A 14,094-nucleotide genomic window follows, 5' to 3' on the forward strand; every position below is an offset into this window, starting at 1 on the left:
TAAGAAGAGGGCCACTCTTTCCGGGCTACTGTCAAAAGTAGCCTGTATTGCCAGTGGGCTCCAGTATCCCATCACTCCAGGCCCATAACCAGCTGGAGACCCACTCTGGGTAAGGAGAGGGTGGGATGCATAGCTCTCTCGTGCCGCTCATCTCCCGCAGGTGTCCCGGGCAGCTTGGGGTACCCCTAGTCTGCACTGCTGATCTCCTACTATTGCAGCCCCCTGGGCACTACACCATTCTGGACTGGTTATTCTGGACTGTCCAATGACTCCCCCTGCCTGTCGGGGTCCATGTTCCAAGGACCCTGCTGCAATATCTCTCCAACCACTGCCACATCCATTATCTCCGAAGCCCACTGCCCCAAACATTGTTCTCAGTGGAAACCTCCCGGCAGTCAGTAATGAAGAGCTTTGTAGAGTTCTCAGCTGGACTGCTTGTGGAAGAGGGAGATCTCCATCTGGTAACCACGAGTCTTGGCAGCTGGCCCAGTCCCGTCCCCCCCCCAAATGGCAGCTCTGGGCCTCTGGGCTCGCCGGAGCTGACAGTAGCACTAAATATATGGTTGCTTTGTCATAACTTTCCGACAGTATACCTAAAAGGCATGTTTCTGGTTTAAACTCAATATGTTGCTCAGTTATAATTTCTAACCAATTATGAATTTTCATCCAGTAATTCCTTGCTTTCTTACACGTCCACCACATGTGGTAGTATGTTCCTGGATCTGGTTACATTTCCAGCATTTGGCGGAGGAGTTCTTATACATTTTGGCCAGTCTTGCAGGAGGCAAATGCCACCTATAAAACATTTTGTAGAGATTTTCCTTATAGGCCACGGCCATCGTCAGTTTGTAGTTTCTCTCCCAAATTTTTAACCATTTTTCTAATTCTATATTGTATACAAAATTCTTTGCCCAGGCAATCATATTTTCTTTAACTATTTCTTCCTCCATTTTATAGTTCAGTAAATAATTATATATTTTTAAATCAATTTTTCATCCGTCCCCATTAAAATTTTATCCAATGCTGTTTGTTCTTTATTTACACCCCATAGTTTAACATCTTTTTAATGCCTTGATTGGATCTGAAAATATGGCCACCAAGATAAGTCCATCCCCTGACTCTGCAATTGTTGTCTGGATTTAAGATCATCCCTTTCATCTAAAATATCCTTGTAACATACAATTTTTCCCCAATTTATAAGATTTGGATATATTATTGCCTCCATTGGAGACAGCCAGACTGGTACTTCCCTATAATGTTGTAGTTTAATTTTTCCCCAAATGCTAAGCAACACACTCCTCACATAATGCCACTAGAAATATTTGTGCACCATAGTTCTGCCATACCAGAGAAAGGCATGTCAGCCTAATTGCAAGTAATGCCCTTCAAGTAACAATAGTCTTCTGTTATTTAAGTTTACCCAATCTTTTAGCCAGGTGAGACCTGAGGCCTGATAATATAACTCCCAGTCTGGGAGCCCAAAACCACCTGTATTCCTAGAGTCCTGTAGTAATTTCAATTTTATTCTCGATTTTTTACCTTGCCAAATATACTTCAAAGTCATTTTATTTAGTTCGTCAAAAAAAACTTTTCTAATTTTACTGGTATGATTGGGAATAAAAAAAGTAATATTGGTAATACGTTCATTTTCACAACTGCAATTCTCCCTAGCATTGATAACTGTACATTCTTCCACCTTTCCAAATCTATTTTAATTTGTTGTATCAACTTTGTATAATTGTCCTCTTTGATGAACACCACACCTTGCTGTTGAGAAAACACCAAGGTATTTAACCTTATTTTTCTATCTGTAAGCCAATTTTTTTCCTGTCAATTCCTTTTTCTGTTTGTTGGTGAGATTTTTGACTAATATCTTGGTTTTATCTTTGTTTATTTTCATCCCTGCCACTTCTCCATATTCCTCAATTTTCTTTATCAATTTAGGGCCAGTTTCTATGGGTTCTTCTAATATAACTACTAAGTCATCAGCGAAAGCTTGGAGCTTATATTTTTCGTTTCCAAATTCCAGAAGACTTAATTGTTGCAACATAAATTTTCAATTTATATTAGCGAATGCTTTCTGTGCGTCCAGGAATATTAACGCTAGTTGTTTTTCATTATGTATTTCATAATAATCTAGTACACCCATAATTATTCTGACATTATTTCTAATTTGTCTCTTAGGTAAAAACCCGTTTTGATCTGGGTGAATGAATTCATTTAAAAAGCTTTTTAATCTTTCAGCAATTATAGATGAGAAAATTTTATAGTCTGCGTTTACTAACGAAATCGGACTACAATTTTTTATTTGGGTTATGTCCAAATCTTCTTTTGGGATCAGAGTAATATAGGCCTCTTTCCATGGGTTCAGATTTTAGCTTCCGTTAACACTTCATTGTATACTTCTAGCATTGACAGACTCAAGGTGTCTTCTAATTCTTTATATATTTCTACTGGTAGACCATCTGGTCCAGGAGTTTTATTTGTTTGTTTTTTGTTTTTGTTTTTGCTTTTTAATTGTGTTCGTTAGCTCTGCCTTTGATATTCTTTCCTCCAGCCTATTCTTTACTGTTTCTGGGATTTTAGGTAAATTGGCTTTCTCCAAATACTGTATTATTCTTTCCTCTTTAATTTTGTCAGATTCGTATAATCTCTCATAAAAATCATGAACTATATCTCTTTTCTTTTCAGGTTGACTATGTAATGTATCCTGTAGTTTTATTATCCATTATGTTTAACCAAGATTGTGGTGAGAAAGTGATATTGTTTTCGTAGATCTCTTACTCTCCTAGGGATTTGTTTCAAAACCACCAACTGTTTATCTTTATATTCTAGTGGTTCATCTCTTGCCTTATAGAGTATCTCATCCCTTAATTATTTTTTCATTAGTCTTACATGTACCTCCCTAGGAAGATTGTATCTTCTCACGTAATTTTTATAGATCCTGTATGTTTCGTCCACCTACATATCCATTTCCTCTTTGTCTATGCCTAATGCCTTTGCTAACAGTTCTTTCATTATATCTGGTAGGTCTTCTCCCTTCTCTTCTATGTTTTGAAACCTTAAATAATGATCAGCTTTTTCTGTCTCACAGTATTTATTAATTCTTTGTTTGCTTGTGTCAGTTGCTGATTTAAATCATCTACTTTCTTTTCCATATATTCTGTTTTCTCCTCCATTTTTTGAATCTTTTGTTCACTTTTTAATATCCTTTGTTGGAAGTTCTCAAATTTTTCATCCATATTCTGATTTTTTTCTTTCAGCTCTCCCGTATTGTTTCTCACTTCTCCTATATCTTTCCTTATCTCATTATGACTTTGGGTCATAGATTCTTGTAATGCCTGTAATAATGTTAATACCTCCTTTTGTGTTGAATTGGGAAAAAGAATAATTACGAAAGGCAGAAAGAGAAAGTGTCTTCACATACTATAATTAAGTGAAGTTTTAGCGACAATAGAATATCTGCTGGCTTGCATAAAGCAAAACAAATGTTCCCTAACGTGACTGATCCATCAGCCCTGGAGAATATAAACATGCTGCTCTACACCAAATAAACAAGATTATTGTTTCCAAGTATGAGGCAGCCTCCCACCTTGAGATAGTTATTGAGAGGTACTTAGGTGTTGCCTAAAAACCTACTAATACCTGTATAATAGGGTGTAGCAGAGGACAGGAGATTTTCATTTAAAAGCATTGTGAGATGTAACACTAATTTGACAGCTGTTTTATTCTTAGTGCATAACAAGCAACAGCTTGTTGCCTTCTGCGTTGAAGGTTACCCCTCTCTCTCAACTCTAGCCTTACTAGAAAGACAGCTAACATAGCCAAACACATCACGATGCTAATGCCACAATCCTACTTTTATAACATATAGTATGCCTGGCTGCATGCCTCAGCCCACAGCTGCAAGGCTGTTCATGTTCTCCTACTCTTGTGATGCTTTGGAAAGTTTTCATAAAGCTTCTGAATGATTGTGAGAAAGGGGCATGCTAATTGGAGAACAGTGCAAGTGGTCTCAAGAAATAGAACTGGCATAGCCAGCAGCTGCCTCGTATATGGCCAGGCTGGGCATGCATCAGCAGTGGAAGACAGGTAATGTCAGCTGAGGGTGGCAGGGGAATGATTTTGCACTGTGGCACTTGGAGAATTGAGGCAGCATTCATTAGTGGTTAGCGCTGCTGTAACTTCAAACAGTTGCTGAAGAAATGGTCATAATTCGAGGACTACCTGCAAAACTCTTAATGGTACAAGGCTGAGTTATTTGAAGGACTGTCTATCTTCCATGATCTCTGCCTATCCAGTAGCTTCGGGTAGAATTCGTATGCTATGGATCCCATAAATTGCTACCTAGAGGGCCCCAAGACACATGACTTCTCTGTCATGGTCCCTGCCTCTGGCATAGCATCCTACTAGAAATCTATGTGTCTCCCAGTCTAGCATGGAATGGGACAATTGATCGTGGTGACATTGCTGTGCCCACTTCAATCCATCCCCCCCCCCATCGCAGCAGACCTATCATGGGAATTCATTCCCAGCTGGCCCTCCACCAGCACTCCTCTCCCGCCCCTAGTCCCCTGTCCTCTCCCCCGTGCTGCATGGCCAGGGGCTAAAAGAGGAAAGAGAAGGGGATGGGGTGAGCTGGGGAAAGAGAGAAATGGAAAGAAAGCCAGGCTGTGCTGTCCACCTCTGCGGCCATGAAAGGGAGAAAGAGGAGGGCGTCCTGGCGTCTGCTGCCTCTCCCCCTCCCTGGTGCTCCACCAGCTTCTGTGGCTTTACTGCCCAAACATTCTATTAAAACAAAATATATTTTATTTGAGATACAAGCAGCAACTCTGAAGCAGACGCCCATTGAGTACTACACATTAGCAAGCCACATCACATGCCGCAGCAATGCAATTGGCCATTAACTGGAGCAGAGTCAGTTCCAGCAGCAGACGGATAGTATCACTGTTGGGAGTTCCCCCACGCCTCTCTTTTTCCCTTCCGCAGCTGCAGAGGCAGTCAGTGTAGCCCAGCTTTCTTTCCCCCTTCCTCCTCCCTGGCTCATCCTCTCCCCTTCCCCTTCTCAGCAATACAGATTGCATGCAAATTGCTTCCCTGGCTGGAGCACTTTGCATGATTCCTGAAACACGCAGGCCAGTTGGGGGCCCTGCATGCAGACCTGCGGCTTTGTCCCCTGCCTCCCCGGCACCCAAGGCCGCTGCCGTCCAATGGGAAGGCAGAGGCCCATCCCTCAGTGTGTGGATTGGTTGATGGATAGTTGTCTCACAATGCAAATTGGCTAGGGATAAGCGTCCCTGGGTGAATTTGCCATGGGGCAGGGGGAGAGGATGGGGGACCAGTGGCGAGGCAGGAATTCTGGTGGAGGGCCAGCTGAAAACGAACATCCATGATAGGTCAGCTGCAATGGGGGGGGGGGCGGAGGTGAAGTGGGTGAAGTGGGTACAGTAATGTCACCTTGATCAAGTGTCCTACACCCATTCTAGCAGTGCTCTACAAGTCTTTAAAAACATAGCTCTTTTCAATATAAAAGGCATCTTTTTTCTTCTTTTTCCATTAATATTGTCATCTTCTAAATTTTGAAAGTTTTAAAATGTTAAATTTAAATAAAAAAAACTGAAAATTTTGAAATCAACTTTTAGGATGTTTAAATTTTGATTTAAAAAATTGGAAAAATCTTTTACATTTTTTGAATATTTTGTAAACTTTTAAAATTTTTAATACTTCAATGAACTAGTGAAAAGAAACATAGTCATGGAAATAGAGACTGACACTGTTGTGATTTGCAAAATATGTTCCATGTGTGTGCTTATGCCCATGGAGGACCCAGATTACACATGTACCAAATGTAGACTAAACAAATTACTGAAAGAAAAAGTAAAGCATCTAGAGACAACTCTAGCCACTGAGACTCAACCTACGAAAGTAGAAACTCAAATCTAAGCAAGAAGACTGTATCCAAATTGAACATAATAAGGAACAACTACTAGAAGAAATGAACCTGTACATGAACCTTTAGAGATTTTTAGACAGATGTAAACATGTCACTCATAGAAGAAAAAAACAACCAAAACAATGCCACTGCTGTCTAGTTAAGCCCAGTCCAGTGAAGCCCCACTGGAGCTGAGAACTTGATTTCATATCTTCCCCCTGGAAGAAAGCATGCAGACACCTGGAAAAGGGACATCATCAAGTGTTCCTGTGACTGGAAGAAAAGTAGCCCACAGACTTTCCTAAGAAAAAAAGGCGAGCAGTGGTGGGATTTGAAATTTTTAACTACCGGTTCTGTGGGCGTGGATTGGTGGGCGTGGCATGGCTTGGTGGGGGTGGCTTGGTGGGCATGGCAGGGGAAGGATACTGTAAAATCTCCATTCCCTCCCCACTCTAGGGGAAGTTTACTGCAAAATCCCCATTTCTTCCTGATCAGCTGGGACTCAGGAGACAGAGAATAGATTGGGGTGGGGCCAGTCACAGGTGGCATTTACCGGTTCTCTGAACTGCTCAAATTTTCTGCTACCAGTTCTCCAGAACTGGTCAGAACCTGCTGAATACCACCTCTGGAGTGTTCGTGATAGGAGACTCAATTATCAGGGGAATCAGCCATCGGTAGACCAGTCTGTCAATGTAGGAAGAAGGTATGTTGTCTCCCTGGAGCAAAAATCAAAGATGTGGCTGAGAACCTTATAAAAATAATCAAGCCCACAGATTGCTATCCCTTTCTTCTCCTTCATGTGGGAACTAACAACATGGCAATGAACTTAAAAACAGTATCAAGAGCAAGAAAGTTAAGGAGTTAGGAGCACAAGTGGTGTTTTCAACTTCCAACAAAAGGTCAACATCCAATGATGGAACAAAGGATTTTAGAAATGAATCACTGGCTCAAGGGTTGGTGCCGCCAAGAGAACCTCCTAGATCAGAATCTGCATTACCTACAAGAAGGGCTTCTATTCACTAATGCTCAATGTTTGGGGAACAAACAGGGTGAACTTGAGTACTACTACATGAGCCAATGTATTATATAGTTGCCATTACTGAAACTTGGTGGAATGAAACTCATGACTGTAATATAATGATGGAAGGATTTCACTTGTTCAAAAGAAACAGACCTAAAAAAATGGGAGGTGGAATTGCATTATATGTAAGAGATCACTACATCTCTACAGAAATGCATAAAACCAAGGATGAAAACCTCCTAAGATGCATATGGGTTAATATAAAAGGAAAAAAGAATGACATTGCCATAGGTGTATACTACAGGCCACCCAACCAAGCAGAAGAAATAGATGAACTTTTTGCTAATCAGTTAACAAACCTATGTAGGAAACACATGGTAGTAATGGGGGACTTTAACTACCCTGACATCAACTAGGAGACAAACTCTGCATCATATGGGAGATCAAACAGTTTCCTAACCAACTTAGCTGGCAACTTTATCATCCCAAAGGTAGAGTAGGGAACTAGAGGGACAGCTGTACTGAACCTAATTCTTGCTAACATAGAAAAAATGATAGATGGAGTTGATGTTGAAGGAACTTTGGGAAGAGTGGCCATGTCGTATTAGAATTCAATATAATGCAGACACAAGCAATAGAACATAATCAAACCAGTGTCTTAGACTTTAAAAGAGCTCATTTCAACAATTTCAAAAAATCTGAGAGTGCTTGGGAAGGATTCAATGGATGAAAATCTTAAAGGAGAAAACAACACAAGAAGCTTGGGAAATATGATTATAAAAGCCCAGTCTACCACATTACCACTGAAAAAGAAAAATAAGAAATCCAAGAAGAAACCAGAATGGTTACACAAAGAACTCCCTGATAAATTGAAAGACAAAAAGGGTAAGTATAAAACATGGATAGAGGGACATATAACTAAGGCAGAATACCAGCATATAGCCCCAATTTGCAAAGATGAAGTCAGGAAAGCTAAGGCTCAGAATGAACTAAGACTAGTGTTAAAAATATTTTTTAAAAGTTTCTTTCAAAATGTTAAAAAACAAGAAAAAAGCCAAAGAAACAATCAGTTTACTAAACAGACAAGAAGGCAAGGAAGTTGCTTTATTCTTTATTCTTTCTTTGCATCTGTTTTAACACAAAAAGAAAAATAGCCCAACCTACCAAAAACAGAACCATAAAAGACAGACTAGGAATTCAAATTAAAATAGGCAAGTATCTGGTAAGAGAACACCTGTCCACTCTAGACGAGTTTAAATCACCAGGACCTGATGGATTACATCCCAGATTTCTGAAAGAGATGGCAGATGTAATCTTAGAACCAATGAACCAGTGGTGGGTTCCCGATCCTGTTGCAACTGGTACGGTGCAATGGGGCCCAGCGTCCACCACATGAATGTGTGCAGCGCACGCATACGTCCTTACCTCTTGCAACGCCTCCGCGATGCTCCAGCTGCTCGGCGAAGCATCGCACAATTGCCGTGCACTCCGTGAGCCTGCGCAGAAGCGTGGAAGAGCTCAAATACAGGTAAGGAGCTCGGGCGGGTGGGCGGGCCCTCCGGAGCACCGTACCGGAACGGTACCCGGTGCTCCGGGCAGGCACCGGTATGGTCGTACCGGGGTGTACCGCCTGCAACCCACCACTGCAATGAACCATATCTTTCAAAGATCCTGGAGCACCAGGAAACTACCAGAGGACTCGAAAAGAACTGATGTGGTCCCCATCTTTAAAAAAAAGGAGGGGAGGGAACAGATCCAGGAAACTACAGTATACACCAGGAGTGTCAAACTGGTCCCTGTGGGCTGGATGCATCAAGCGCAGGCCACGCACATCTCTGCTCCGCGAAGGGGAAAAATGACACGAAACATCACGTGATGGCAATGTGATGCTGCAAGTTTGACACCCATGCTATGGACCAATCAGCCTGACATCAATACCTGGGAAGATCCTGGAAAAGATAATCAAGCAGCAGATCTGCGAACACCTAGAAGCAAGTGAAGTTATAACCAGAAGCCAACATGGGCTTGTCAAAAACAGAACATGCCAAGCAAATCTTACTTCATTCTTTGACAAAGTGACTATATTAGTGGCCCAGCAAAATGCTGTGGACATAGTATACTTGGATTTCAGTAAGGCATTTGTCAAAGTAGACCAATACCTACGTCTTGGTAAGCTAGAAAAATGTGGGATAGACAGCATCACCACCAGATGGATTCATAACTGGCTGACAAACTGCACTCGATGTGTAGTCTTTAACGAAACTACATCTACATGGAGGGAAGTAAGCAGTGGGGTACCCCAAGGTTCTGTTTTAGGCCCAGTACTCTTCAATATCTTCATAAATGACTTAGATGAGGGAATAGAAAGGGAACTCATCAAATTTGCATACAACACCAAGCCGGCAGGAATAGCCAACACCCCAGAAGATAGGCTTAAGATACAGATGGATCTTGAAAGACTTGAACACTGGGTCCTATCTAACAAAATGAACTTCAAGGTTTTATACTTAGGCAAGAAAAACCAAATGTACAGGTACAGATTATGTGAAACTTGGCTCAACAGCAGTAACTGTGAAAGGGATTTTGGAGTCTCAGTGGACAATCACTTAAATATGAGCCAGCAGTGTGCTGCAGCCTCAAAAAAAGCCAATGTAATCCTAGGCTTCATTAACAGAGGGATAGAATCAAGATCATGTGAAGTGATAGTACCACTTTTGTTAGATATCTACATAAACTGCTGTAGTCTTCACTCAGGTCCGTCGTTTAGGCAGGAAAAAAGGGTTACTCTCATTGGTTGAGAGGTCTGCCAGCTCCCTATAAAAGGAGAGCTGCCAGACCCCACAGTTGCTGGATTGTACATGTTTGACTTGAATAAAGAGCTGTTGTTACCTTCGACTGGAGTCTGTCCTCTCATTGCCCTGATCTAACAACTTTATAACGCCTTGGTAAGACCACACTTGGAATACCGCATCCAGTTTTGGTCACCACAATATAAAAAAGATGTAGAGACTCTGGAAAGAGTGCAGAGAAGAGCAACAAAGATGATGAGGGGTCTGGAAACTAAAACATATGAAGAACTGTTGCAGGAATTGAGTATGTCTAGTCTAGGGAAAAGAAGGACTAGGGGTGACATGATAGCAGTCTTCCAATATTTGAGGGGCTGCCACAAAGAAGTGGGAGTCAACCTATTTTCCAAAGCACAAGAAGGCAAGACAAGAAACAATGGATGGAAACTAATCAAGGAGAAGCAACCTAGAACTAATTTACTGACAGTGAGAATAATAAAACAGTGAAACGGCTTGCCTCCAAAAGTTGTGGGTGCTTCATCGCTGGAGGTTTTTAAGAAAAGACTGTACAGCCATTTGTCTGAAATGGTATAGGGTCTCCTGCTTGAGCAGAGGGTTGGACTAGAAGACTTCCAAGGTCCCTTCCAACTGTGTTATTCTGTTATATAAATAACAAACCTTCACAAGACAGTCTTCCCAGCCTGAGCTGGTGCCTTCCAAGGATTATCCAGACACAATTATTAATATTGGCTGGGAATGGCAGTTCCACAAAATTAGTGGGTGCTGGGGTGGGGAAACCTATGTCCAGAAAATCAGTTGGCTCTCCAATTTTAGTTTCTTAACAGTGACAGCAGCCACACTGAAGTATAATTCTATTTTTTTGTCCAAAAATGCCCTGGTAGGCAGATACTTCCATTGCTATCAGCCATTTAACATGCCCAAATAATGGCTCTGGACTGCTTCAAAAAGTATTCTTCCTTGGAAAAAGTCAACATGTGTTGATCACATGGTCATTCTAGGATGATAAGAAAGTCATTCATGTGCCAGGTTTTGCCATCTCCTTTGGTAAAGTTATTTGCACTGAAGGAATGAGAGTAACAGGTATGTAAATATATTTAGAAGTCAACATATGTCAATATAATATACAGCATCAGAATCTGCACAGAATCTCATGAATGGAGATTAAGCACAGACAACTAAGGAAAGTCATTACAATTACCTCTTCAGTGTCTTCATCTGTATTCACCTTCAGAGCACCAACATCCACAATACGCCAGCTGAAACAATTGTTCAAAACAAAGAAGAATCAGTAAGGAAAGACATCCCCTGCATTCAGTGACGTGCGGTGAGGTTTATGACTGGTGAGGCACTGACACAGTGCTGGGTTTCAAATATTTTTAGACTTGTGGACTTCAACTCCCAGAATTCCACAGCCAGGCATGCTCAGTTCCAATTTAAAGCGACAGCATTTGTTTTTCTCCTTTGCTCCTTCTTTCTTTTTCTTTTTCTTCTCCTTCCCCTCCTTCCCCCCTCTCTCCCTTCCTCCCCCTCTCTCAAACACACACACACACACACAGAAGTTGGATTGGACTATCTCTCCTACCCCTTCCCTCTCTCACTCACTCTCAAACAAACCCCCCACACACAAAATTTGGATTGGATATCTTTTCCAGTGGCTTGAAAGCAGCTCCTCTGCCATTCCCCCCCCCCCCCATTCCCCTGCTGCCTTTCCCAAACACGTCCACCATTGCAAATGCCGCCTCCTGTCTGGGTGGGAAATGCCTGGAACACAATAAAGCCCACCCACCACCTCCTGCTGGCAGGCTGGGGTGAGAGGAGAGGCAGAGAAGCCGGAGGGGAGCCGAGCCGAGCCTTCCAAAAGAAAGAGGCTGGGGGGAAGTGTGTGTACTACAGCATGGCTCTTTGCCTGGCTTCCTGCCTCCTCCTGTGGTCTCCTCAGTGCTCGCTTGTGCTCTCCCTCCCCAAGTGTAGTTTGATTGCAGGTGGAGCCACGTTGCCTTTTCAAACTTGTGATCAGTGAAGCTGGGCTAGATTTTTATATAGTTTTATCCAGCTGTGTGTGTGTGAGAGAGAAATGAATGGGGGCCTGGGGAGGAAGTCACTACACTTGGGGAGGGAGAGCACCAGTGAGGTTAAGCAGAGTCATCCACGGTGAGGCAGCAACTAGCTCAGCTTTTTCCTTTTACTTTTTTTTCATGATGAGAGTGGTGAGGCTGTGCCTCACTTGCCTCACCTGACTGCACGTCACTGCCTGCATTGTTACCTGGATACAACAGTAAAGGGAATTCTGCTACTCTTGCCTTTGGCCTTTTCTCCATGGAGTTTATGGAGATATTTTCATTGAGGAACAAAGCATCTCAAGAAGGTAGTGTTGTGGCCCGCCGGCAGCAAGCAGAGCTGGCAGCAGAGTCAGACAGTTAGGAAGTTGGGGAGGAATATGGGCCAGTCCTGGGGGTTGAGGAAAGCTCAGACTATGGCTCTGCGTCGGAGGCAGAGAGGGAGTTAGACTGCAGCGAGGCAGAAAAATAGCTGGAGCCTGTTCCCAGTGTGCGCATGTGCAGAGTTGCCAGAAGACAAGAACAACTAAGAAAGCAGGGTCAACTTAAGAGTAAAGCCACACCTTGGAGGTGATTGGCCCGGAATCTAAGAACATGGGATAAAAGGACAACCAGAAAATTGATCAAAAGTGGAACATTAAAGAGAGTAAGAGATGAACTAAGAGAAAATGGTTAGAAAAGGAGGAAGGGAAAGAAGGGATATATTAGTAGAATAAAATGAAATATGTTAACACTGTTAATGATACGTAGCTAATTAAGATGTGAGGGAATTATATTAACATTATTAATTGTGGATAACTAAGTAAAATTCTTATTATATAAAAATTAATTTTTTAGGATATACTGTATGCTACCTATAGAAAATAGAATAACAGATGGAAAATGAAATGATAAATTTGGTAATCTTCTGAAGGGGCAAAAAATGATATTGTTTATGTGTTAAGAAAAAAATAAGTTTAAGATGGAAACTATGGGAAGAAAATAATATGGCTAAAATTGGAAATGGTAAAATGAATTATGTATATGAGAATGTAAAAGGGGAAAACCCGGGCAAGACTTTGTAATAAAAAATAAAAAACTTTGCTTGAAAAGGAGGTGATTGGACCCTCCCATAGGAAACAAAAGAGGAGTGAACAGGGAGGTGGCTTTTGCAGGAAACAATAAGTTCATTCAGTCGTGTCAAGAGAGAAAACCTCTGTTTGCAACTATAAGAGACTCTGTGCCAGGTGTTGCCTTGCGTTTGGAACTAGTTATTTGGCAGCTCGACAAACGAGATAAGGTTCATATTTGATAAACAACCCTCTGAAAGACTGTTTGGAGCCTTGTGGACTGTGAATGAAAGGAATTCACAGTCCTGTAAATAAAAGGGTTTTTGCCAGGACCAAGACTCCGCTTCTTGCTTGTTAAGGAAGCCTGGGTCAGAACAGATAGCTGAAGACTGAGCTTAAACCTTTCTAGGGAATGTCAGAGTCATGGAGGAGCCTGAACCTTATGATGGCGTTTTAGACTACCTGCCTCTTCTTATGCTCAGTGGCCCCAATTTTCAACCACACCTTACTAACTCTTCAGTTTTTCCCCACTCATGTTAAAGCAAATAAAAGAAATGGCAGCTTCAAAAAACTTTGTTCCAGAGTTTACAAGTGTTCTTAAACAGTCTTATCTCAATCTGCCCCTTTAATATGTAGTAGCAGACAAAACAGCTCATATCAACTCATTCCTCCTGCTTTCTGTATGTACTAGATTGCAACTCCACTCACACTTTGCAAAATCTCTTGTGAGATCTGCCATTTTTAAAAAATAATAATCACTATTTGGAGAGTGTGTGAACATTATTAAAGGAAAATGCCCGTCGATTGCCAATCCCCACATAACATATTCTATTAATTATACCATTGCTTCTCTAAGGATGAACTGAAAGTCTTTTACTTCCAACAGCAAACTGGTGAAGTGGATGGCTGAAGATGATGAAACAGATCCAAGGGATATAGCTACAGATACGTACATAGCTATTCATCTCCACTGCGTAACCTTATGGCAGCCACTAAAAGGGATTGCTGTTGCCATGATAGCATGAAAAAGCATGAAAAAGAGAGCACAGCAGAAAGAAAAAGGGGTGGGCAATATTTCACATTCTCTTTCCATGATTATCCCAACGGTCCCCCTTTGCTCTAATTCAGCTGAATTTTTCCCTGTTCTAATTTCTGGCCAAACAATAGAGAACATTTAAACTGGTGACTGAAATGTTGGATCTTTTAAATTAAAAGCATGCTGAGCTAT

The 14,094-nt window shown here is 41.7% G+C and overlaps 1 protein-coding gene across 1 annotated transcript in view; it reads right to left on the reverse strand.

Moving 5' to 3' along the window:
- The window catches only part of LOC309400288 (KAT8 regulatory NSL complex subunit 1-like), a 529,998-nt gene that overhangs the window by 70,081 nt on the left and 445,823 nt on the right, over positions 1 to 14,094 (reverse strand). The window contains exon 15 of the mRNA XM_081968699.1: positions 10,959 to 11,016. Coding sequence (XP_081824825.1) covers positions 10,959 to 11,016 — 58 coding nt within the window. The remainder of the gene's footprint in view (positions 1 to 10,958; positions 11,017 to 14,094) is intronic.

Source organism: Natrix helvetica, assembly GCF_964273705.1.
Source record: "Natrix helvetica genome assembly, chromosome: W".
In the NCBI taxonomy this organism is placed as follows: Eukaryota; Metazoa; Chordata; class Lepidosauria; order Squamata; family Natricidae; genus Natrix; species Natrix helvetica.